The following is a 27,268-nucleotide window of genomic DNA, read 5'->3' as shown; positions in this document are numbered from 1 at the left end:
GGTAGGGGTATGAACTCACCTGACGAGGGTAATTCGAATGAACGGACGGAAGTGACGGGTAGGACGTTAGGTGTCAAGTGAGGACTTGAACACACGCGAGGATCCTACGTAACATGAAGCGATACATAATTGTATCTAATTAGTTATTGAACCACTAATTAAGTAAGTAAATACACTTCGATACGTGAAAACACTTTATTTCAAGTGTTGGAAGTGATATGGGTTGCATCTAAGGAGTGTATGGCCTTGATAAGGAGTTTACTCTTCGAGTGTAAGCCCTTAGGGGTGTTTACGGTTTTGTGACCATATCCCCATGAGTTTACGGCTGTAAACTCATGGGATGGGTGTTATTGGGTGCTCAAAGGTCTCATGTTACACAAGGGAAGGTCCTAGGGTTGAATCAAAGGCTTAGGAAGTGTTTGGAACTTGAATTGGCCCTTAATTGGAGTTTACGGTTCTTGAGTCCCTTCTTGGGTAGTTTACGGTCGTAAACACATGAGTTTACGGCCGTAAACTCATGTTTGCCACTTCTTTTCATGTTTTGGTGCTTCTAGGGTAGGCATGCAAGGTTCTAGACTCTTATTCAAGCTTTAGAAGGTGTTTAAGGGCACTTTAACACCCTAAAAAGGTGTTTACGGTTTTGGGACATTCCCCAACCGTAAACTCATGTTTACTCCCCTACTTTCATGTTTTTGGGGTTCTAAGATCATTCATGCAAGTTTCTAAGTCATATCCAAGCATTAGGAGTGTTTTGGAAGGGTTTTGGGGCATCAAAACCCCCTTTTGGGTGTTTACGGTTTTGGAGGTGTTCCTCAACCGTAAACACATGAGTTTAAGGTCTTTGGATGATTAAACCACAAATTTTCACGTATACAAAGCTAAACAACAAGCTAGGAAGGTTAACTTACAATTGTGGAGCTTGAAAGGGGCGTTTTTCGATCGAAATCCGAGTTATAGAGAGAGTGAGTAGACAGAGAAAGCTTTAAGGGTGTGAAAAAGGTTCAAATGGAGGCCAATCAACCCTTATATAGGGTTGAGTTTACGGCCATGTGGAGATCCACCCAATCCCGACATTAAACGGAGTTTATGGTCGTACCCGATTAAATGGCCGTAACCCGACTTAGTCGAAAACTAGGAACTTTCCAAAGGAATATCGAGGGTGTTTCACGTGATTTTATTTCGTTCCGACACTTATGAAATCATAATAAAAATCTTAATTGATTTGCCTAACCCAAAAGTTAACGGAAAATTTTCAGTAAAAATAAATTTTATTAACGGAATTGGGTTATAGTGACGGAATAAATTTCAGGTTGTCACATCATCCCCCCGTTAGAGGAAATTTCATCCCGAAATTTAGAATTAAGATACAAATAATAGATTTGGAAAGAGATGCGGATATTTCTGCTTCATTGAATCTTCGCGCTCCCAAGTGAATTCGGATCCCCGCTTGGCATTCCAGCGAACCTTCACTATCGGGATGCGGCTTTGTTTCGTATGTTTGATCTCTCGATCGATGATCTCAATTGGTTCTTCCACGAAGTTCAGATTTTCGTTGATTTCGATCTCATCAAGAGGGATCACAAAGATTTCATCGGATAGGCACTTTTTAAGATTAGAGACGTGAAATACATGATGGATGTTGCTAAGCTCTTGGGGTAATCGAAGTTTGTAGGCTACAGGACCGATCCTAGCGAGGATCTCAAAAGGTCCTATGTACCTTGGGTTCAGTTTCTCGTGCTTTCCAAAGCGTATCATGCCTTTCCCGGGAGAGACCTTCAACAGGACACGATCTCCAACCTGGAATTCCAAGGGTTTTCGTCGTTTATCGGCGTAGCTCTTTTGTCTGTCTCTGGAGGCTTTCAATCGCTCTCGGATTTGGATGATCTTTTCGGTGGTTTCACGGATGATTTCAGGACTAGTGAGAGCACTCTCGGGGACACGACCCTTAGCTAGCTGTGTGTTCCCTACCTCGGCCCAGCACAGAGGGGATCTGCACTTTCGACCGTAGAAGGCTTCGAACGGGGCAGCCTTGATTACTGGTGTGGTAACTATTGTTATACGAGAACCCGATCAAGGGTAAATGAGTGTCCCATGACTTGCCGAAATTGATGACACATGCTCTCAACATGTCTTCCAAGGTCTGGATAGTTCTCTCACTCTGCCCATCTGTCTGAGGATGATAAGCCGTGCTCATGTCTAGCTTAGTTCCGAGAGCCTTCTGTAGGGACTGCCAAAATCTTGAGGTAAACCTGCTATCTCGATCGGAGATAATGGACACATGCACACCATGCAGTCGGACTATCTCTTGGATGTAGATTCACATGAGTCTTTCCATCTTGAACGTTTCTTTGATCGGTAGGAAGTGAGCGGATTTTGTTAATCGATCGACAATTACCCAAATGGTATCGTACCCACTCGGAGATTTGAGTAATTTGGTAATGAAATCCATAGAAATCATCTCCCATTTCCACTCAGGGATCTTGGGCTGCTGGAGCAGACCTGAGGGTTTCTGATGTTTGACCTTCACCTTGGCGCAAGTCAGACACTTGCCCACGAAGGAAGCGATTTCAGCTTTCATGTTTGGCCACCAGTATAGCTTCTTGAGATCCAGGTACATCTTATCCGAACCCGGGTGCACAGAGTATCTAGTCTTGTGAGCTTCGTTCATGACTATCTCCTTGAAACCTCCGAACTTTGGGATCCAGATCCGATTCATGAAACAATAGACTCCGTCACCTCTGATCTCAAGATTCTTATCCATTCCCCTCAAGGCTTCGTTCAATACGTTCTCTGGTTTTAAGGCTTCCAACTGAGCCTCTTGGATTTGTGCGGATAAGTGGGAATGGATGGTCATTGTCAGTGTCTTTGCCTTGTTCCTTGAGCTTTCCTTTCGGCTAAGGGCATCTGCCACCACATTGGCCTTGCCGGGATGGTAGCGGATTTCGCACTCATAGTCACTGAGCAACTCTACCCATCGCCGTTATCTCATGTTTAAGTCTTTCTGATCGAAGATATGTTGTAGGCTTTTATGGTCAGTGAAGATCGTGCACTTGGTTCCATAGAGAGAATGTCTCCAAATCTTCAGTGCGAAGACCACTGCTCCTAACTCCAGGTCGTGAGTTGTATAGTTGAATTCGTGTGCCTTCAGCTATCTCGAGGCATAAGCAATAACTTTTCCCCTCTGCATAAGCACACAGCCTAAGCCCTGATTGGACGCATCGCAGTAGACAACGAAGTCCTCCGTCCTTTAGGGCAGGGACAGGATAGGTGCGTTGCACAAGGTTCGCTTCAACGTTTGGAATATGGTGTCTTGCTTTTCACTCCAACAAAAGAGTGCACCTTTCTGTGTCAGAGTAGTTAGGGGTTTGGCAATTCTAGAAAAATTCTGGATAAATCTACGATAATAGCCGGCGAGACCCAAGAATTGACGGATTTCTGTGGGTGTCTTTGGTGCCGACCAATTCTCTATCGCTTTGATTTGGGAAGGGTCCACGTGTATGCCCTCCTCGCATACCAAGTGACCTAGGAAAGTTACCTTCCGAATCCAGAATTCGCACTTGGAGAATTTTGCGTACAGCTTCTCCGATCTAAGTGTTTCCAACACTAACCTCAAGTGTTTTTTGTGATCTTCTTCGCTTCTGGAATAGACAAGTATGTCGTCAATGAACACGATAACAAACTTGTCCAGAAAAGGACAACACACCCGGTTCATCAGGTCCATGAACACTGCCGGTGCGTTGGTTAGACCAAAGGGCATCACTACAAACTCGTAGTGTCCATATCGAGTCCTGAATGCTGTCTTGGAAACATCACTCTCATGAACTCGTAGCTGATGGTACCCTGATCTAAGGTCTATTTTTGAGAAGTAACTGGCTCCCTGAAGTTGATCGAAAAGGTCATCTATTCGAGGAAGAGGATAACGGTTTTTGACGGTCAGATTGTTCAATTCACGGTAGTCTATACACATTCGAAAGGATCCATCTTTCTTCTTCACGAATAACACCGGGGCTCCCCAGGGTGAGGAACTCGGTCTGATGAACCCTTTGCTAACTAGCTCATTAAGCTGACTGGATAACTCCTGCATTTCTGGTGGCGCTAATCGATATGGAGACTTGGCTACGGGGGTAGCTCCGGGGATTAGGTCGATGTGAAACTCAACTTTGCGTTTGGGAGGAATTCCCGGGAGCTCTTCGGGAAAAAACATCAGGAAATTTGCAGACTTCGGGGATGCTCTCGAGGCCCTGAACTTCCTGTTTCTCGTTTATCACATGGGCTAGGAATGCATAGCACTCCTTTCGTAGAAGCTTTTGGGCTTTAATGCATGAAATGATGCGAAGATTGGAACTAAGTTTATCGCCGTAGATCATGAGGGTTTGGCCAGAGGGAATATTGAGACGGATATCTTTTTCGTAACAAAGGATATCAGCATGATTGGGGCTCAACCAATCCATGCCAATGATAACATCGAAGCTTTTTATGGAGACTGGCATAGGATCGATAGGAAAAGAATGGTCGTTGAGGGTAAGGGTGCAGCCTATGAATATATCATTAGCGTTTTCGTTCTCACCATTAGTCATCTCGACGGTAAATGTTTCAGTTAGCAGTTGAGGATTATGTTTAAAAAGATGCTTGAATGAATGGCTAACAAAACTTCTTTCCGTACCAGAGTCGAAAAGGATGCATGCATAAGAGTTGTCGAGAAGGAACGTACCCGAGACAACGGTGGGATCGACGACTGCCTCCTCTTGCCCCATAGTTAGAATTCTCCCGGTGTTGTTGGTCATTGTTGTTTTGGGGCAGTTTTGCTTGTAATACCCGACCTCACCACGACCGTAACAGACTTGACTGACACCTGCTCCGGATGCCTGATTGGTTGGTTGGGCATGTGTTCTGCAGTTTCGAGCAATGTGACCCTTCTTGCCACAGTTTTTGCAGAGCTTTTCACGACATGGTCCGGGAATACGATGGTGGTAACTGCACTTGTTGCACCAAGGAAGGGTACCAGTGTATCCACTAGTTGGTGCTTGAGCTATAGGAGCGGCGACAGGAGTAGTAGCAGCGTGAACTGCCACAATTTGTTGTTTCTTGGAGGATCCTTGCAAACTTTGACCCTTCCGTTTGTTCGAGAATTTATTTTTATTCTCACCACTCCCTTTAGTCGGTTCAGGAGCGGTGGTCACTTCATCGAGATCGACCCCATGATCGATCAGAGTCTGCGCCAGACATTTAGCGCTGTCGAAGGTGTCTGGCCTCGCAGCCAAGACATTTCCCTTGGTTGGCTGGGTCAGCCTCCAGATGAATCTTTCAATCTTTTTGCTTTCCGGGGTGACCATTCCCGGACAGAGGAGCGCTAGGTCTTCAAACCTAGAAGTGTAGGCAGTGATATCGGAACCCTTCATCTTTAGGTTCCAGAGTTCATGCTCCAAATTCTGCATTTCGCCCCGCGGGCAGTATTTGGCCAGCATGAGCTCTTTTAAGCTCTCCCAACCCATGGCATTTGCTATCGGTAAGGTTAAGGATTTGACTCAGCCATTCCACCAAGCCAAGGCTTTTTCGGTGAAAGTGCAGGCGGCGAAGTTCACCTTATTGGCTTCAGTGCCATTGAAAGATGTGGGTTTCGCATTCATGAAGTCCTTATAAGAACATTCCTAGTTTTGGGGATGAGTACCACCTCCTGGCCCGCCAGAGCCGCCACGGTTCATTTTTAACATAGCAGCTGCCACTGTGGCAGTAACAACTGGCTGAAACATGACATGATCAAATTGAGGAGGAGGTGGTGGCGGAGTATTGTTGTTCTTTGAGCTGGGTCTCTTCCTTGGAAGCATCTTGATCTAAAATGATCAGGAAAGAGAGGATGGTAAGTCCTCTGAATTGAATCAAGAGGTATGAAACAAGAGATATTTCATTATGGCAGATAGAGTGTTCTACTATGCGATAATATATAGGAAAAATACCAATGCAAGAGAATTATCGCTAAAGGGAATGAGTAGCAACACTCGAATGAGGATTTCTATAACGAATTTGACTCTAGAAAATACTCCCATAGTATTTTAAGTTTTGTTGCGACGATAACTTGTTGTTTGGATATTTGGTAAGTTTTAGGCCTGTTGTACACCACAGTCACTCCCAAGCACATGTTGGTAGTGTCTCGAATGAATATAGTTGATCAGGCTGTATTGACCCTAGACACGACTACATAACTGTCCAGTTTTAACCGCAATACCCAACACCCAATTACTTTTGTTTGGTTCTACTCGTGGTTTCTGATATTTAGGTATTCTTGTATACTTTTCATAAAAATACTTGTTTTTTGAAGTATACTTTTAGTTCAGAGCGCTTCGGCCCCTTAATGTTTATAGTTATATACCATGTAAGGTTCGGTATACTTAGTTCACTATAAACAAAGGCTCTAATACCAATCTGTCACACCCCCGAACCGTCAGGAAAACAACGGCAGAAACGTCCGGGGGCGGAGATGTCATGTAAAGTATCACAACCATTGTACATAGTAAGCATAGTAAACACAACCATTACATTACATAAGAATATTTACATTTGTTTGAAAGCAAAGTAATACATAGATTAAATACATCGGTATGTACAAAAGTAAAGACGAGACTTCTATACGCTCCGTCTTCTCCAAAAGTAAGCGGGATACCTGTCTAACGTGAACATGAGAATACAAGCAGTTTTAAAAATATCAGCATAAAGCTGGTGAGTTCATAAACATGTTTTGTAAGGGAAAATTGGTTATTAAATCTTGTGAAAATACTTCATTTCCTTTGATAAAGAATGCAGTAATATCGAAAACCATTATTATTGAGTTATGAAATACATATGTATGTTTTCCAAGAAAATCTCATATTTTCTAATATGTTTTTCGATTTCCATAAGATAAGAAAAACCCTGGTTACCACCAGTGAGTATAGTAGTTTTAGTACATAAGATAAAACCATAAGTTATGATCCCTGGATTACCCTCCAGTACGAAAGTATGTAGTTTTATTACATAAATAAAACCATAAGTTATGATCCCTGGATTACCCTCCAGTACGAAAATAGGTAGTTTTATTACATAAAAAAAACCATAAGTTATGAACCCTGGATTACCCTCCAGTACGAAAGTAGGTAGTTTTATTACATAAATAAAACTATAGAAGAAAGAAAGAAATCTGTGAAAAAAGTTAGTTTATACGTATTGTGAGTCGTATAACCATACTGATTTGACCCGCGACCTCCTTGACGTTCTTCAAGCGTCAATCGATTTACAAAATTTGTCACCCCAAGCATGCCCGCCTAACTGTAGCTAGCAGTTTAGGTGTGGGATTTTCAGTCCCGAATAGATCTATCCACAAATTTCACGCTCTCCCACCAGGAGACTCTGGTTATACTACCAGAGAGGATTTACTGGTAACCCGAAGGGTATAACGAAGATAAGTCTCACAAGCTAGTATTAACTAATTCACGGAATAATTGGTCGTTATCGAGTTTCGAAATCGTTTGAAACAAAGTGGCGTATAAATAATTAAACACAAGGTAATTATTTAGCATGATACTCTAGATTAGTAATGGATAAACTAAACCAGACATAGTTTATATTTTGACTTTACATGAAATTCGAATCCGTAAAACAAGTAATGAAGATCCCAAATTATTCTCATAATAATTTGAATGGTTTGATAAGTTCCCACGCTGTTTTGAAAACTATATAATTATATGTAGAAAGCGTCCCTTATGCTCCGCATATTACAAAAGGGATATAGGTATCTAAAAGTTTGTTAGAAAATCGTTATAATTACATCAGTTTTTAAGTTACGAAAACCTTTATGATTTTCTTGTATTCCCCCCTGAAAACATGAAAAACTCGGAAAAAGGTAGGTGTATGAACTCACCTGACGAGGGTAATTCGAATGAACGGACGGAAGTGTCGGGTAGGACGTTAGGTATCAAGTGAGGACTTGAACACACGCGAGGATCCTACGTAACATGAAGCGATACATAATTGTATCTAATTAGTTATTGAACCACTAATTAAGTAAGTAAATACACTCTGATGCGTGAAAACACTTTATTTCAAGTGTTGGAAGTGATATGGGTTGCATCTAAGGAGTGTATGGCCTCGATAAGGAGTTTACTCTTCGAGTGTAAACCCTTAGGGGTGTTTACGGTTTTGTGACCATATCCCCATGAGTTTATGACCGTAAACTCATGGGAGGGGTGTTATTGGGTGCTCAAAGGTCTCATGTTACACAAGGGAAGGTCCTAGGGTTAAATCAAAGGCTTAGGAAGTGTTTGGAACTTGAATTGGCCCTTAATTGGAGTTTACGGTTCTTGAGTCCCTTCTTGGGGAGTTTACGGTTGTAAACACATGAGTTTACGTCCGTAAACTAATGTTTTCCACTTCTTTTGATGTTTTGGTGCTTCTAGGGTAGGCATGCAAGGTTCTAGACTCTTATTCAAGCTTTAGAAGGTGTTTAAGGGCACTTTAACACCCTAAAAAGGTGTTTACGGTTTTGGGACATTCCCCAACCGTAAACTCATGTTTACTTCCATAATTTCATGTGTTTGGGGTTCTAAGATCATTCATGCAAGTTTCTAAGTCATAGCCAAGCATTGGGAGTGTTTTGGGGCATCAAAACCCCCTTTTGGGTGTTTACGGTTTTGGAGGTGTTCCTCAACCGTAAACACATGAGTTTAAGGTCTTTGTTTGATTAAACCAAAAATTTGCAAGTATACAAAGCTAAACAACAAGCTAGGAAGGTTAACTTACAATTGTGGAGCTTGAAAGGGGCGTTTTTCGATCGAAATCTGAGTTATATAGAGAGAGAGAGTAGAGAGAGAAAGCTTTAAGGGTGTGAAAAAGGTTCAAATGGAGGCCACTCAACCCTTATATAGGGTTGAGTTTACGGCCACGTGGGGATCCACCCAATCCCGACATTAAACGGAGTTTATGGTCGTACCCGATTAAATGGCCGTAACCCGACTTGGTCGAATACTAGGAACTTTCCAAAGGAATATCGAGGGTGTTTCACATGATTTTATTTCGTTCCAACACTTATGAAATCATAATAAAAATCTTAATTGATTTTCCTAACCCAAAAGTTAACGGAAATATTTCAATAAAAATAAATTTTATTAACGGAATTGGGTTACAGTGACGGAATAAATTTCGGGTTGTCACACCAGAGATTTATACATGATTTCTCCAAGATTGTGGTACCCCTCACTCATCTGATGAGGAAGGGGGTGGAGTTCCAGTGGGGCGCTGAGTAGCAGACTGCATTCGATACTCTACGACAGCTACTGTGCGAGGCGCCGATGCTGACACTCCCTGAAGGTGTAGAGGATTTTGTGGTGTTCTATGATGCATCGATCACTGGATTGGGAGTAGTACTTATGTAGAGAGGACGGATGATAGCCTATGCATCGCGGCAGCTGAATCTACACAAGACGAGATACCCCACTCATGATCTGGAGTTGGGAACGGTGGTATTCGCTCTCAAGATTTGGAGACATTACCTCTATGGGGTCCGCTGTACCATATACACAGACAACAAGAGTATGAGGCACATCATGGATCAACCGAACCTGAACATGAGAAAACACAGGTGTCTTTACATAGTCAAGGATTATGATTGCGAGATCCTTTACCATCCTAGTAAAGCGAATGTGGTTGCGGACGCTCTGAGCTACAAGTCAGCTAGATCTTCTGCTCCAGCTGCATACATGAGGATATCTATGGTTTCTCCACTCGTAAACTTGATTAGGGAAGCCCAGGCTGAGGGTATGCGACAGGAGAACTGGAAAGTTGAGATGATTAGGGGCGAGAACACCCAATTTGTGCAGGATAGCAGAGATTATTGACCCGATGCGGCCAGGTATGGCGTTCGATGTCTGGTGGGGTCAGACAGATGGTTCTGGAGGAGGCTCATAAGTCTCACTTCTCTTTTCACCCGAGGGCTACCAAGATGTACCGGGATCTAAGTTTGAGCTATTGGTGGTCATGCATGAAGCGAGAGATCGTTTGGTATATCGAGAAGTGCTTGACATGTAGGATGGTCAAGGCCGAGCATTAGAGGCTGCATAGCAAGCTGTAGCGTCTAGAGATTCCCATGTGGAAATGGGAACATATCACGATGGACTTCATTACCTAGTTGCCAAGGAAAAAGAAGGGATTTGATGCTATATGGGTCATCTTCAATCGATTGACCAAGAGTGCCCATTTCCTGGCCATTCGGGAAAGCTCATCGGCTGAGAAGCTGGCCGATGTGTATGTTCACGAGATCGTTGATCGCCATGGAGTTCCGGTCTCTATTGTTTCCGAACGTGATGTTAGGTTCACCTCCCACTTCCGGTAGAAGTTCCACGAGGAGTTGGGCGTACGACTGCATTTTAGTACAACTTATCATCCACAGACCGACGGCCAGAGTGAGCAGACCATACAGATCCTCGACGACATGTTGAGGGTCTATGTCATTGACTTTGGTGGGAGCTGGGATTCCCACCTACCCCTTGTAGAGTTCACCTATAACAACAATTATCATTCCAGCATTGGTGCTCCAGCTTTCGAGCTGTTGTACGAGCAGAGATGTCGTACCCCGGTCTGTTGGGGCGAGGTTGGCCACAGGGTGATAGATCGGACAGAGGTAGTTCTACAAACTACCATGAAGATTCAACAGATTAGGCAGCGGTTGCAGACTGCTCAAAGTTGGCAGAAGAGTTATGCCGACCGACGCCGATCCACGTTGGAGTTCCAGGTCGACGACATGGTATTGCTGAAGGTCTCATCCTGAAGGGTGTGATCTGCTTCAGGAAGAGGGTAAAGTTAGGTCCCCGATACATTGGTCCCTTTCGGGTTATTGCCAGGGTTGGCAAAGTGGCATATAGACTGGATTTCCCGAAGGAGCTCAGTCAGATTCACAACACTTTTCACATATACCGGTTACGGAAGTGCATACTTGATGAGGAGGCGGTGGTATCATTAGACGATATTCAAGTCGATGAGCTCCTAAATTACGTGGAGAGGCTTGTGGCAGTTCTGGAGAGGAAAGTGAAGGTTCTATAGAACAAGGAGGTATCTTTGGTAAAAGTACAATGGGAGCATCGGCAGGGATCTGAGTGGACTTGGGAACCGGAGGCTGAGATGCGGGAGCATTACCTGGACCTGTTTGCTGCAGCAGACTTCGAAGACGAAGTCTAGTCCAAGTGGGGGAGAATTGTAACACCCTGACTTCCAAGTATAAATTTTAAAGTTTTATATTAATTATTAGAGATCTACTCGGCGAGTTGGCTGCCGCAACTCGTCGTGTAGAGACAAATATGGCCACATGCTTTACGGAACCTACTCAACGAGTAGAGGTTGTGCATGAAAACCCTAATTTTTAGGGTTTTGCACCTTATTTAAAGGCTCATTAGCCACCCTCTGCCTCTCTTATCGCCCCCATTAGCCTCAGAAACCCTATTCATGTGTTACCTCTCATTTTTGTGTGTGTAAAGGCTTGGAAGGTGGTTGTTGTGCTCTTGAGGAAAGAAGCTAGAAGGTTCAAGAGTTTAGAATGTGAAGGAGCTTGTAGATCCAATAAATACTTTCTCTTGGCTTCCACTTGAAGGTAAAAAGCCACTTCCTTGTCCATTCTCTTAATAGATCTCTTCATCCTATAGTTTTAGGCCATTTCTAGCTTAATCTTTAGGCTTTTCCAGTATTGAGCACATTTTGGAGCGGGGAGTTCAGATCTTGACTCCTCTAAGCCCTCTTAGTCATAAAGTTATCGAATTTGTTAAGCTTTGGCCTTCTCCTTACCCTAAAACCTCTTCCTTAGCTTGTTTTGGCATTTTAGGCTTTGCATGCATGTAAAGTTTGCAACTTTACATGGAAACTATACTCTAGGAAGCTAGATCTACAGTTTGGAGCCTCGGTTTAGCTTAGAAACGTCTTAATGAGAAAAGGACTGAAGGAACTCGACGAGTTGCATAGTCAACTCAACGAGTTGGATGAGGGTGTCACACCCCAAAACCAAGAACGGCGGAAACGTTCTGGGGTGGAGGACGTCATGTATAATATCAACAACAATGTAAAGTAGTAAATAAGCAACAACATCATCCATTGCATTAATAATATAATTATTATACAAATGTGTTCTGTCAAATTTTGATAAACACTAAAGCATAAATCAAAATGAAAGATAAGTCTTGAACAAGCTCCATCTTCCTTTCTCCTTGCATCGGTACCTGTCTATGATGACCTGAGGATACAAGTAATTTTGAAAGCGAGTATCAGCTTTGAAGCTGGTGAGATCATAAGTATTTAGTGTCTTAATTTGTATGTAAGTATTTGTATGTAAGAATTTGTAAGTCTATGTATTGTAAGTATTTAAAGTGTATATGAACTGTAAGTGTTTGAAAAACCCTAGAATCCCTATGATTCCTACTAGTATATGAAGGTGTCTTCTACCAAGACCTAATTGTTCTGAATATAGTCTTCTACCAAGACCTAACTGCTCTGTATGTGTGTCTCTTGTAAGCGTATGTATTTTCCAAAGTATAACTATCATTATCCAAAAATATAGTTTCTACATTTCCGTGCGTCGTGTGAATGTTCACGAGGTGAATGTAATGGGAAAAAAGAAATAATACTATGGTGTAGTGCTATAAGAACTACTGTCGTACTAACTACCTTAAACCGGATTTATATTAAGGCATTATGTGATAAATTGCACCATACTATCGACTAGTAACAACGACATAATGAATGGTCGTAATAACGAAATGACGTTTGGCACCCGCAGACCTGCAGGTCCGGCTGTAGCTAGCAACAAGGTGTAGGATTGTCAATCCAGTATAGATCTATACGCAAACTCACGCTCTCCCTCCAAGAGACTCTGGCTACAACTCGAGTCATGACATTTAAGTCATGCTCCGATTTAAATCACAATAATTAACGTATTCTTGTATATGTAATGTAATGAACTGTTCTAGCTGTAATGTAAGTGCTCTCTACCTAGCAAGTATAGTAATGTAGTCATTCTAGTATAGTTGTATATGTTCTCTTCCTAGTATAGTTGTATATGTAATGTAATGTAATGTTCTAGAAAGTATTGACTCATGAATGAACTGACTCATTGTATGATATCGTGTTCTAGTAATTGTTCTAGTATCTTCCTGAACTACCCATATGGTAGTTTACTAGTAATGTATCTGGTACGTATGGTCATGGATGTATACCCTTGCTACCCAAGGGCATGGGATGAACTGGAAGGACCTTTTATGACTATATATGTACACATGATATATAACTAATATTTAAACGACCTTCGAACGAGTACCCGATATCCCACCAGACCACATCTCAAGCGCGAAAAGGAAATAGGGTGGATAGCCTTCCTAAGTCTTTTAAATATTTCTTATATAACTATACATATAGAGGCACGCAATTTATAATATAAAAGCATAAATAAGTTTTGTAAAAACATTTGAAACATAAATATTATTTTAAGAAAAGATCGACTTGATGTCAATCTATAAAACAATTTGAAGGCATAAGTTTGATAAAACAGTTTAAGTATAAGGAAACATTTGTTTGAAACACAGTTGTAAATAAGTTTGAAAGGTAATGTACATAGTAAGATGTACAGTGTAATAAGTAGTTTAAAACATATAAAATGTTTATAAAAATCATTTGAAGGAAACCGTTTGGTAAAACGGCTAATGAGTAGCCAAATCTTTTGAATGTTGTATATTAATCACATGTGATTGATATAATAACTAGCGTAATTCTACTTATTAATCGCATGTGATTGATATATTAACTAGCATAATTCTACTTGTATCCCCCCATAAAACATTTAAAAATAGTTTAAAACATTATTTAAGGGGTATGAACTCACCTGCAGTAAGTTACTGGAATTGAATGGACTGTTATCGTAAGGAAGGATCGGGCAAGTGCTTGGTGTCAAGTGATGACTTAGACACACACAATGATCCTAATTACATATGAAAACATATGTATATAAATAATTAGTGATTAAAACACCAATTATACAAGTATAACATTTAAGCGCGAGGAAAAACACTTTTGGTCAAGTGCTAGGAGGCTAATGGGTTGCAACAAAAGAGTGCAAAGCCCCTAATGGGAGTTTAAGGTCTAATGACCATATTCATTGGAGTTTACAGCCCAGGGGAGTAAACTCCTGGCCGTAAACTCTCAACCAAGGCTCTAAATGATGCTTAGAATTATTACAACTCTAGTGGTGAATTGTTTCAAAGCTATAACAAGTGTTTGGGTACCATTTTAACTCCTTTGGGGAGTTTACGGCCCAGAGACCATATTCCCTTGGAGTTTACGGCCGTAAACTCCCTTGGGAGGGTTTTTATGGTGTTTTCAAGTCTCTAAATTAACTAGGAACTAAACTAGGCTTTTGTACTTGGCTTTAGAAGAGTTTATGGCACCATTTGGCACCATTTTATGGAGTTTACGGCCCTAGAACCTTTTGGGCCGTAAACTCCCTCACTCTTGGTGTTCTAAGTGTTTTAACTAGTGCAAAACTCATTTAGGTACATGCCCAAATTGGTCTCTTGGCTTAAGGAAGGAGTTAGGGTGTCATTTGACCCCTTTATAGGTATTTACGGCCCAAGAACTACTCTTGGCCGTAAACTCCTCAACACTTGAGCTTCCTTATGTTTTCTAGGTTCTAAACACTTTAGGGTACATGTCTATAATAAAGTCTAAGCCTTAGGTACCTTAAAAGCACCATTTGAGGAAGTTACAAGGGAGTTTACGGCCTAAGCTATTCTTGGGCCGTGAACTCCTAACTTGGGTGGTTCTTGGTTGATTTCTTGTCCCTAACACACTCCTATACAAGTCCAAGGTAGTTACTAATCACGGGGGACAATCTAGGCTTGGTTTCGGGAGTTTACCGCCCAAGAACACCTTGGGGAGTAAACTCCTAAATCGGATGATTTAGCTATGTAATCTATGTTATGAACACATTTAAAGCTTTCTAACACTACTAGAAAGAGTTACTCACAATTTGGGATAAAAACCCGAAGATCCGTGAGAGAGAATTTGGCTTTTCTCTAATTGGAATTCAACTAATGAACCAATTTGGTTCAGAATTCTATTTATAGTCCTGAGATTTTTGGCAGAAAATATTTCTATTCTCGGAATGAACTCTAATGTCCTAGAGTATTGGAATTACAGTGTTGCATAAAACCCTAGTGCATCCACTCTCCTAATATTTCCTTAGGTGTAACATCCTGAAAACTGCCAAACTTATACTCGAAATCTGAGTTTTCACTGTAACTGCTCTACTTCTATTGGCTTGGAATGGTTTGTTCAGAATGGAAATTTCGGGTTGTCATAGAGGGTTTCCTGCTTTTCTGGATTCTGCATGAACTCAGCGAGTTAGCAAGGTGAATTGACGAGTTGGTTAGGGTTTTCCTGACATTTTGGATATTATATGGACTCGACGAGTTGTCTGGAAACTAGGCGAGTCAACTGGGATTTTCACAATTCTTTGAGTTCTGAAGGAACTCGACGAGTCAGTAAGCTGCAATCGACGAGTTGGGTCAACATGGATTGTTGACCTTGACCGTTGACATTGATTTTGACCAAGGGTTGACCAATTTGAATTTTGAGGGTATTTTGGTAATTTGGTTATATATGGAAGTGGATCATTGGTGGTTGTAGGTGTTGGTGTTTGGTGCCGTGTTTCGAAATTTGATATTTTCAGTTCAGGACAGTTCGCCTTGTGAGGTGAGTTGTCCTCACTATACTAACAGGGTCGAAGGCACCAATGTCGACCCTTTTCGGATTTGTATCCGGGTTTATTTCATGTTGATATGCTTAGTGACCTATTAGGTCGGTATCCTGGTGTATAGGATGATGCTATATTAGTGACTTGTTAGGTCAATATCTTGTTATATAGGATGATGCTATGATTAGTGATCTGTTAGATCGGTCTGACTATTGTATATGCTAGCATTTGATATTTATGTGTTGATTGTGTGATTGGGGAATGGGTCGAGGCGGTCTCTGCTTTGTGCTCTAGGCCAACATACCTAGGGTGACCTGGATAGATTGTAGACCCAGTAAGGGCCCACTAGTCAGGCCGGAGGCCCGACGAGCGGTCCGGATAGGCTGAAGGCCTGTGAGGCGGTCCAGACATGCCGATGGCTCAGAGAGCGGTCCAAATAGGCTGATGGCCCTGCGAGGTGGTCCGGTCAAACTGATGGCTCAGTATGCATGTTGTTTGTTTTTGTTTGCTATGATATGGTTATGATTTGTATGACGTTGGTATTTTGGGGGAACTCACTAAGTTTCGGGCTTATAGTTTTGGATTTTCTTTCAGGTACTTCGGATGATCGTGGGAAAGCAAATGCATGATTGTGCACCTCCTTGCATTTTTATGATTTTGTTTCTGGGATACTCTGATATGAAACTATTCTGAAAACAATTTGTAATAAATAATGGTTTTTGAATGTTTGAAAAATTTTTAAATTTTCATGAATTTTATGGATGTTACATCTATTTAATGAGAATAAAAAAAAATATGAATTTTGATATATTTAAAATAAATTTTCAATAAAAATAGCTTCTTAAAAATCAAAAAACCAAAAAAAATTGTTTTTGTGTATATTAAAGTAATGATTAACATAGTTTAAGGAAACATGTTTAGTTGGAAAACACACGTGTATCCGTTGTCCATTCATGTCGATACACCTAAGTGTTTTGCTTTAAAATAAATGTATACATGATATTGATTCCTTCATTCTCAACGTTTTTTTTTCTCAATTGAATCCTCCTCTGTGTGTGTTTGTGTGTGTGTGTGTGTATATATATATATATATACACACACACACACTAGTCATTTACCCGCGCCAAGCGACGGGTGTGAATAATTTTTCAGAAATTAGTTTGTAGAGCCTATTACTTCTTTTTCACAAACAGTTTTGTACATCTAAATAATTATCAAGTGACGGATGCAAATAGATTTTTTAGGAATTAGTTTCATATGTTTGGTATATTGTGTCGAAAATAGATCATTTCTATTTCATAATAAGATATTTACATTCGGAGAATACAAAATGCATTATAAATCTAAGTCCAAAACCCTAAAGTCTATAGTGTGCATTTATTCGGTTATGTTACAACAATGTCCAAAATCCTAAAACCAAAGTTTCTTTTGAAGGAAAATAACAAAATTATATATCACTCAAACTCACCTCTTGGTGGCCACTAAAAACACATTTCAAGAAAAAGAAAATTTTTATGTTTGCGAATGCAATTTTCATAGAAAATAGTGAAATCTAAAAATAATAATGTAGGTTTAACATCTAAATGAAATTGTACGATGTACATACGCAAGAACGAATAAATGAAAGTATATAGCGACTAAATGTTTGTTTAGTATTTTAATGAAATTCTATAATGTAAAGGTACAAGGAATAAATAAATGAAAGAATGTAGCTATTAAACATACATTTGTCATTTAAATGAAATTTTTATATCGGGTCTTAAACTGGCTGCATCAGATTTAGGTTCTAGGTACCTGACTTCATTTTTCTGAAAAACGTTTTTTTTATTAGTGACAAATTTTATATTTTACTAACGGTTAATTATTTCTTTGAAATGTATATTTTGATATATTTTTAAATTATATTATTTGAATTATAAACGGGTAAATTATGTGTTTAGCTTTAATTTTTAATTTTGACCATCTACGGTTAACATATTTATAAAAAAAATCAAGAAAATGAAGATAAAAACTATAACTTTAACTACAAAAAAATAATAATAGAGTAATAATAAAATGGATGTTAGTACAAATAATTTTGCATACCATTTATCAAAAACATTATGTATAGCCGTTCTATTTTGCATGTCAATCATTCGAAAAATAATTTTTTATAACAAAATTCATATAAAAAAGTGTTTATATAGAAATTCTAAAATCACACCTCATGCAGTACAGTTCATATGTTGTTTTCTTCTTTATAATCCAATTCATATAACGTTCTCTTTTAATCCAAATGAAGCCTAAAATCTAAAATGAAAAAAAAGATAAAATACCATGTCAAAAACATTTAAAAAATCCATATATTTTCGGCTATCACAACAAAAGGTGCATTTTTATGCAATTCCAGCATCATACAAAATCAAACCTAACAAATGCATTAATACATAATATCAACAATCTATATTTGCAATTTGAAAGATAACAAACCAAAACTTTAAAAAGTAGATGAACTCCAGTTGAGTCGTCATCAAAAAGAAAAAACACCAAAGAGAAGAATGACATTCTATAGTGCCGTGTAATGTTATAACTCAAAGAAATTAAAGTAGGAACCAATAAGGGGAAACATGTAAATTCTAATAATAATAATAATAATAATAATAATAATAATAATAATAATAACAAATCAACTTCTTCCAACCCATCAAAAGCCTCACCAAATGGTCCATCTTTCATTTCATAATCTTGCTGAAAAATTCAAAAGAAAATTTATAAAAACTCAGGAATCAAATTGTAAATTAAACAATTAAATTATATCTTAATTGAAGCACTAAGGGTCGTTTTGGGTTCAAAATTACAAATACATTTGTCTTATTTTTTTAGGGAAAGATGATAATTTAATTCTTTACATAAAGTTTTTTTTACATATAATTTTATAAAAAAATTAATTAAAAACGTTAAATACATAGTAATAGAGCATCAAAATTCAAAAAAAAAAATACCAAACACAATGAACATGGTAACTTCCAACGTATATACTTTCTCCATGACTTCCTGCATAATTAAGTAAACAATGATATATTAAAAATAAACAAATAAAAGATTGGTGGAAAAATATACATATCGTCACGTTTATAAATATCCCTACCGTACAAAACAAATATCAACCATTAATTTACTACTAAAATGAATAGAGAAGCAGCTGGAAACTAAAAACAATCAAAATTAAAACATGATGCTAAATTAAAGCTCTTGTTTATACCTGCTTAAGATTTGCCTCCATGCGATATATGTAATTATCTTATTATCACAACTTCAACCTTTGTGCATTCACCTAGAAAAAAAAAAGGTTTCTGATAGATTGTGAACCACCTGTAGATGAAGGATCCACATGCATCATTTCATTTCTTTTTAAGCATTTTTTTTTTCAGTTCTTCAAGTTGTATTTTTGCAAATTTAGCTCCAATTGGTCTTCATACTTGGCAACTCTTCATTCCAAATCCCAAGCCTACAATTAATACACAAGCACCACAAATCGCTAACCTAAGCTTTGAAAATATTTAACAGACTTCAAATATTTTTTAAAAAACAGAAGAATTAGTTTACTTATGATTTATTTTATAAACTGTGGAATCGATGGGGCCATCCTAGTACTTATATATATATATATATATATATATATATATATATATATATATATATATATATATATATATATATATTTTATCAATTGTTCCATTTTTAGCAATTGCAGTTAAAGATTAAAGAACATACATAATAATGTGAGAAAATACACTACTCCATTCGATGATTGATGTGGTTAGCGTGAAGCCTATGAAGAGGACATAACTAAAAAAAATGCATTAGGGTCAAGGACGTAATTATTGTGGAATCAACCAAGACATAATTTGGCAGGATAACAAACTGTAAAAAGCGATAAATAATCAAAGACCATTATCTATACAGTTAAGAAGTAAAAAAAAAACAATGATATTGCAAATAGAAATTAATCATCAATAGTAGGGGATATAGATGAATTTACATACCTACATGATGGTGGTGAGAAGGTGACAGAGACGGATAAACACACATACAATATTTCACCTACAAGCGGTGGACATCGTCTAGATCAGGCTTGTCTACTCTTTCCACCTACACTTTAGAAAAATACATACATAGAAAATTAGACAGATACACATACAAATACATACACGTATGATGCATAAGGTCGTATACGACTTAAAATTCAGCTAAGGTAATATATATATATATATATATATATATATATATATATATATATATATATATATATATATATATATATATATATATTCTTTATTACTTATTATGCAAATTTGGTCAAAGCCTGAATATTAAGAGATACAAACCATTAGTGTATCATGTACAATGACTTTATGCATTAAAAGAATACTGAATCTTATCCGGTCAACATTTATGAAAAAGTCAAACAAAATGATGATAAGATTTTGAATTGGTCAAAGTTTGACCAAATGTTCCTCATATCCACTTGAATCGGTAAATACTAAATCTTATCCGGTTAATATTTATAAAAAAGTCAAATAAGATGATGATAAGATTTTGAATGGGTCAAACTTTGACCAAGTGTTCCCCATATCCAATTGAATCGGTAAATACTGAATCTTATCCGGCCAACATTAATGAAAAAGTCAAATAAGATGATGATAAGATTTTGAATGGGTCAAAGTTTGACCAAATGTTCTTCATATCCATTTGAATCAGTCTAATACGATGTACACGTTATAAAGCATTTCATATAAACTGGAAGAGGCATATTGATCTAGCATTCGTCTATCATGAATGCCTAGCCATTAACCGCAAAACCTTGGTTCTCTCTCATGCTCGCTATCTCCTCCTTTGGTTTTTCTTTCTACTAAAATCGAATGAGCCAAAAATGTCTTACGTTTAATCTTAGCCCAGGTATAAGAAATCTCTATCTGTTCGTCCTTTTGTTTAACAAATTTTTTATGTCATTTTGTTGATTCGCACCCGTCGCTTTGCGCGGGTAAACGACTAGTATATATATATATATATATATATATATATATATATATATATATATATATATATATATATGTTCTAAATAATGTAAGACGTGGCTTGACGACAAGGTAAAAGTTAAGCAATGGCAAGCCTTGACGAGTCATGATGTTTTTCAAGGCGTAACCATATTATATACATTAAAAGATATAAATCATATAATTATTGAATTTTATCAAATATATGAAGTTTTTAGAAGTATTATATTGATATTTAATACAAAAAGTTAATAAAAGCTCATTTATTTTAGGCCCGATAAAAAAACAAAAAAAAAAAAAAACTCACGCCTTGAAAAAAATTCGCGTCATAACATGATAAGGCGCGCATTGACACGTTATTTGGGCGTCACGCTAAACAAAGTCGCCTTGGACGTTTTCGTAACGGCTACACCACGCCTCGCGCCATGACACGCCTTGAGGCGTGCCATGACGCGCTTTTTAGAACCGTATATATATATATATATATATATATATATATATATATATATATATATATATATATATATATATATATATATATATATATATATATATATATATGGTTTGGATCCGGCTGGAATTCAAAAGAGGGTAGGAACCGCAATAACTATTCTCCACCAATCATTTCGTCAAGGGCACACACATCAAACCCACTTATTTGGTCGTGATGTGTTCGCACACGACACACGTCCATGGAACATAATACGGCCTCGAGAGAATAATCATGTGCAATGAACGTCCAGGGAACGTTATATTAATGAGTTTTTCTTTTCTTTTCCGTTTATTTTGTTTTTTTTTTTTTGTTTAAAAAATTTTCAAAAAAATAAAAATAAAATAAATATATGCTTGGTTTTAATGTTTTTAAATATTTTTTTTGTTTTTTAATTTTAAATATTTTTACTACATACTTGAAGATACTAGGGTTTTTTTTTTTTTTTAATATTCTTTACTTTTTTTTTATCTTTAATTTTTTAAATTAAATATCGGTTTGAGTTTGTAATGTTTAACAATTATATACTTTAAATAAAAATAATATTAATGATCATAATATTTTCCGTTCACTTTTTGTTTAATCATATTATTTTTGGATCATAAAATTTTGAATCAAATTATTTTGAATAATAATATTTTGAATTATAACGATATTATGCATCATATATTTTTGGATCATATTAATTTGGATTATAATATATTGAATTAAATAAAGTTTTTGTTCAATACAACATTTAATTATTATATTTTTTGAATAATTTAATTTTAAATCATAAAAAATATAATAATTAATGATCATTAAATATCTGAATCAAAATAATTTTCGATCATAACAAGTTAAGGATCATAAACATATTGTATTATAGTATTTTTGAATGATTTCTATTTTGATCATATTATATTTAACATTTGTTTTAATAACTTTTAATCTTTTAGAATCAAATTTGTATCTAAAACATTTTTATTTTTTACAAATTTTTTTTACAAAGTCATTAAAATAATGAGTAGAAGTATTCCTTTAATTTTTATAATTTTTTTGGAGAAATTTTTTTCTAGGTTTTTTTATAAATATATACAAAAAAAACATTATTTCAAATTTTCTTGATAAATTGATATAAATTGGCAGATACAATTGTCATTTTGTACGAACCAAACTTGTTGGTAACTAAACATATTGATATCAAGTATACTTGATAGAGGACCGGTAGAATTTTTGTTGGACCAACTCTAATTAATACGGTACACGGTTTAAGATAAAATATATCAGTAACCCTTAAAGAGTACCAAGTATACTAATGTACAACTCGATTCTAATTGAACATATTCGTTGATGAGTCTCTCATTGCTTAAACTTTTCACTGTTAGTTGGACTACTATAGATCGACATCTTAAGAGAGTTTACATGATTTACAGAACTGGATATTTTATAAAATTATGTTTTTAGTATTTATCTAAAAATTACTGTCACATTGTTTATTGACATCGAGAATACTTGTATAGCGTGAACGATAAGTCAATTCTAATGTCCTACCGCCTTCAAAGGTCCACTCTAATGCCAAATAACAAGTCACTTATTTAAAGTGGCTTTCAACGACTCTTAACTTGTTCTTAAGCCACTTATTTAATTATATCCAAAAATAGATCAGTACAACTTTTATGTTTAACTACATTATTAAAGTGGATTTCAAGCACTCATTGTGATCACATCTGGTAGATCATAAACAAATATATTTAATCATATTGGATACCACATAAGGTGTGAACACTACCTTATTTTACAGTCTAATAGCATAATGAAACATAGAAAATTGAGGGTTATTTATTGGTGATCATGTTGTGAAATTATCTTTCTATTATGACAGAATTACCTTATTAACCTTGAAAACAAGTAGATTTGAAGAATTGACGAGTTTGTGTAGGTAGTAATTTGATGCAAAAACATTATAGATGAATATGCAATTAGAAGCAGGTGTCATTTTAGTAGAGCTTCTGAAACATAAGATGCAACAACACAGACATGATGATATTCATATTATAGACATATACTACTGTCATTCATTCATTCATTCAACCACATTTCACAGAAACCAACCAACCACACTTTAAAACCTTCTTTCCTTTTCATTTCTTGAGATGAGGGAAACAGGCCAACACGTCAGCTTTAGGATGTTTTGCTTCAGCATGTTCCCTGCATTTCACCTCAGATGTTGTGCAAATGAAAGTTTGCATGCACACCTTGCACTGAAATATCCAATCAAACAACATTCATAAGCCCCGATAAGTTAAAACTATAACCTTTTTAATAATGTTAATCTTGTAAATATGTAGAAATTCAAGGACATTTTAGTAACTTGGCACTTGCCCACTTGACAGGCTGTTTTTTATGATGAGGATGAGAGGGTTTCTTCACATTAAAAGTGGTGTAAATCTTGCTAAGAAAATAAGCCAAAAGCTCAACAGAATACCTAAACCTGGTTATTTTGGATGATCTTAGAAAAGCTTCTAAAGAACGAAGAAAAAGCTTCCTTTTGCAATTTTCCTGACAATAACCACATCAATGGGTCCCACTAGATCCTTAGAAGAGAATTACACTCCCTAGATCCTGTCTAGAGTTTCCAAATGCAAATTCGACATGAATTTTGTTGTAAATTCAAAGAAAAAACCATCATTTGCGTACCTAGGACCTTCTGAATATTTGAAGTTAAAGAATAAATTGTTTGACACCAAACATTTTAACAGATAATCAACTAGCAGCGATTATTTCATCAAAATCTGTGACAAATACCGACGGATCTAAAAGAGCACTACTATGAAGGTCGTGTGTGAAAGTCGTAAAGAACTAGATAGATCCTATCTGAAAGTCGTACCACAAAGAGCTACCAATTTTCTAAATGAAAATGACGCGTTATTGGTGTGTCCAATAGAATCCCCAAACAGACGATTTACGAGACATCATAAAACCGATCATCAAAATACGATTGTTTTAGCTAATGTTTGATAGTTTTGTAGTCATATAATAAAATGATTGTTGATGATTCAACAGATTAAGACCAAACCTGGATGTTCATAGCTTTTTTGTTGGCTTCAAGCTGACTTCCTGCGAAAGATAACATAGATAATCAGTCGATTACAGAGATCAAAGCATAGGCATCATGACATAGCAGGATCATAGATTAGATTGCCATATGTTTCACCGATCGGAAGAAAAGGGGGATCGGGGAAGGGTATTTGAGTAAATACGTACCTTTTCCGGCAGCTTTGGCCTTCTCCAAGTTCTTCTCACGGGCCATCTTGGATTTCTGAGCATTTCCGCCACCCATGGCTCCCTGATCTCTGCCTCTTTGTCTCTCTCACCCACCGAATTCAAAACCCTAATTCTACAATTTGGTGCGACTCTTTGGATGGAAATGGGTAGATATTTATACCCAATTATTTTACCGATTTGCTCTTTATTTATTTTTATTTTTTTCTTTATAGCTTCCGTATCTAACCTTTATTCGTCAAGTATATAGAATTTAGTTCCATCTACACGGACGTCTATAAATAAAAGAGGATTATTTAGGCCGAAAGATGTTACGTTATATGTTTTGAAAGAGATAATTACTTAAAATGTTAATATATTTTTTGATTTTTATACATTTAGTTATTGTGTTTTTTTTTTTCGTTCATATTTACACTTTTAACTTGTTAAACTGTGTACATTTAATCATTATGACCGACTACTTAGGTTAGCTAGTAAAAATGACTTGACAAGGTAATATATTTCTCATTTTGTACACATTTAGTCATTATTATTTTTGTGCACATTTAGTCAATAATATATTTTTTTGTTGCAAAATAAGTCATTTTTGTTTTGGTACTCATTCAGTATTTATGAATGATTTTTTTTAGGTTTTTCTCACGACATCTTATGTGCAATAGCATATGGTAGTGGGATAGGTTGAGGTGGTCCTGCTATATATTGTAGGTCAAGATACCTTGTGCGGGTCGACTGTAAGCTGTAGGCACGGAGGCTCGAGAAGAGTGGTTGGGTTAAGGCGGCATGCCAACAAACCCTAGGTATTCCAGTCCGATGACTGATTGGACCTGTTACATGTTGGCATTCCAGTCCGATGATTGATTGGGCCAAGGTATTCCAATATGATGAGTGTGGGCCCGTTATGCATGATAATACATTTGTTGTACATACTCATCAACAGTATTGAAGATTTTGCGTTTCTTATATTACTCTGATTTTCGATAAATGTATTTTGGAATAAACGTTTTTTCTTAATAATGGATTTATAATTAGGGCGTTTTGACTTAAGATGAGTAAGTTCTATGCATTTAAAGTGGAATGGAAAATGAGCAAGTCGGAATGGATTTAACTAAGGAATCTGATGATATGTAGGAAACATAGCGCATCTATAAGGGGTATCCAGTACGTTTAGGTGATTTCAGTAAGAGCATTGTACTATGCAGAGACAGATGCGTTGCATGATGGTACACGACACAAAGAAAGCATATTTCCCAAAACACATGGTCACTTAACTAGATATGGTGTGTCTAGTAGTTGAACGTGCCCGTTCTAGCAGACTTCATTCATGTATGTCTTATGTAAAACATATCAATTGGGAATCATTTTCCTTAAGCCTCGAACCAGAGCCATGCTCTCGAGTTTTTTGGTTGGGAAGAAGGGAGAACTTGAAGCAAGAATGAAAAGGGTGTTAGGATTTAGATATAAAGTGTATTAAGGTATCTTGTTTCCTTTGTATTAAGCTAATTAGGCTTAACTAGTTATAATCTTAAAAGAGTTATTAGAACTCAAACCAAAGCTTGAACTTACAGTGTGATTCTACTATTAGTACAAGAAACATGATTATGAGTGCAGTTAATGAATTCTACAGTTGAATTCTTAAATGGGTTAATTGGGGTTATAAACCCTAATTAGTGAAACTGATAGGAATGTGAAATTTAGCTTATGGCTTAATGAATTAGGTCACCTAGATGCTATATACACGAAGCTTAGTAAGTTTTGTGACACAAAGTTCTCAAGTAAAGTTAGTGATCAATTAAGTGATCATTTTGATTATGACTAATAATTAAGCTCTAAATGACCTAGGACAAGTTCAAATGAGATTGGTATGTTATATGAATAGGATTTTGGCAAGAGATTGATAAAGTGCATCAATTAGAGATTTAAGGCCAAATTGGTAGTTAGTTTTCACTAACTAAAAGAGGTGAGTGCACGTGGATTTTATGGGTACATAGAATTAAAAATATTTTATGTGAAAATATTTTTATATGTAAGTCTTTGAGTCCCCAAGTTTACTGATTTGATAAAAGGGGAAAATTGGTAATAGTATGTTTAAAATATTAGCATACCATGTTTTTAAATGATTTTTAGAAGGGTATTGCAAGTTATTTGGTATACAACGTTAAACTGGATTTGGTTACTCATGATGAGTTTTCATTATGTTATGATGTGAATGCATTCATAGTTTTCGCGATAAGGTCCGGACATGTCCCATAAGGGGACGTGACGACAACTATTGGGATGGTACTTCCCATAGATAATTTTTTGGGGTGGTACTTCCTATAGATAATAGCTGTGACTTGCCTAATTTGACAATGAACTCGATATGATTTGTTTTCTCGTGGGTAGACAAAATCTGGCAACTTAACGACTACGAGTATAGAGTCTCCATAGGCGCATATCATTTGCATGAGTTTACATTTTGAGGCAATAAAGTCCTCATATGCATGAGCTTATGTTTTGATGCAATAAAGTCCTCGTATGTGTGCGTTTATGTTTTAAGGGTATAGATTCCTCGTATGTGTAAGTTGTTTGTAAATTTTATGTTTTATGGGTATAGATTCCTCATATGTGTAGGTTATCTACAAAGTTATGTTTGTTGGAAAGAGTGTCTAATGTCATAACTATTGATAATATTTCTAATGACAACATAGTCTTTTGGGTTGCCCTTAAGACCCAATTAAGCAATTAAAA

At 36.9% G+C, this 27,268-nt stretch overlaps 1 protein-coding gene across 1 annotated transcript; it reads right to left on the bottom strand.

The window, feature by feature from the left end:
• Positions 1–23,205: 23,205 nt before the first annotated feature.
• LOC145096963 (uncharacterized protein At2g23090) lies at positions 23,206–24,687 on the bottom strand. The gene is made up of 3 exons (XM_079034352.1): positions 24,524–24,687; positions 24,336–24,376; positions 23,206–23,520 (listed from the first exon to the last, which is right to left on the bottom strand). The coding sequence occupies exons 1-3, from the start codon at positions 24,597–24,599 to the stop codon at positions 23,401–23,403; spliced, it is 237 nt and encodes a 78-aa protein (XP_078890478.1). The 5' UTR covers positions 24,600–24,687; the 3' UTR covers positions 23,206–23,400.
• Between the last annotated feature and the right edge of the window lie 2,581 nt (positions 24,688–27,268).

This window comes from Lactuca serriola, chromosome 4 (assembly GCF_051521515.1).
Source record: "Lactuca serriola cultivar US96UC23 chromosome 4, Lser_US96UC23_V15, whole genome shotgun sequence".
Taxonomy (NCBI): domain Eukaryota; kingdom Viridiplantae; phylum Streptophyta; class Magnoliopsida; order Asterales; family Asteraceae; genus Lactuca; species Lactuca serriola.
This window is presented reverse-complemented; position numbering and strand designations above follow the sequence as displayed.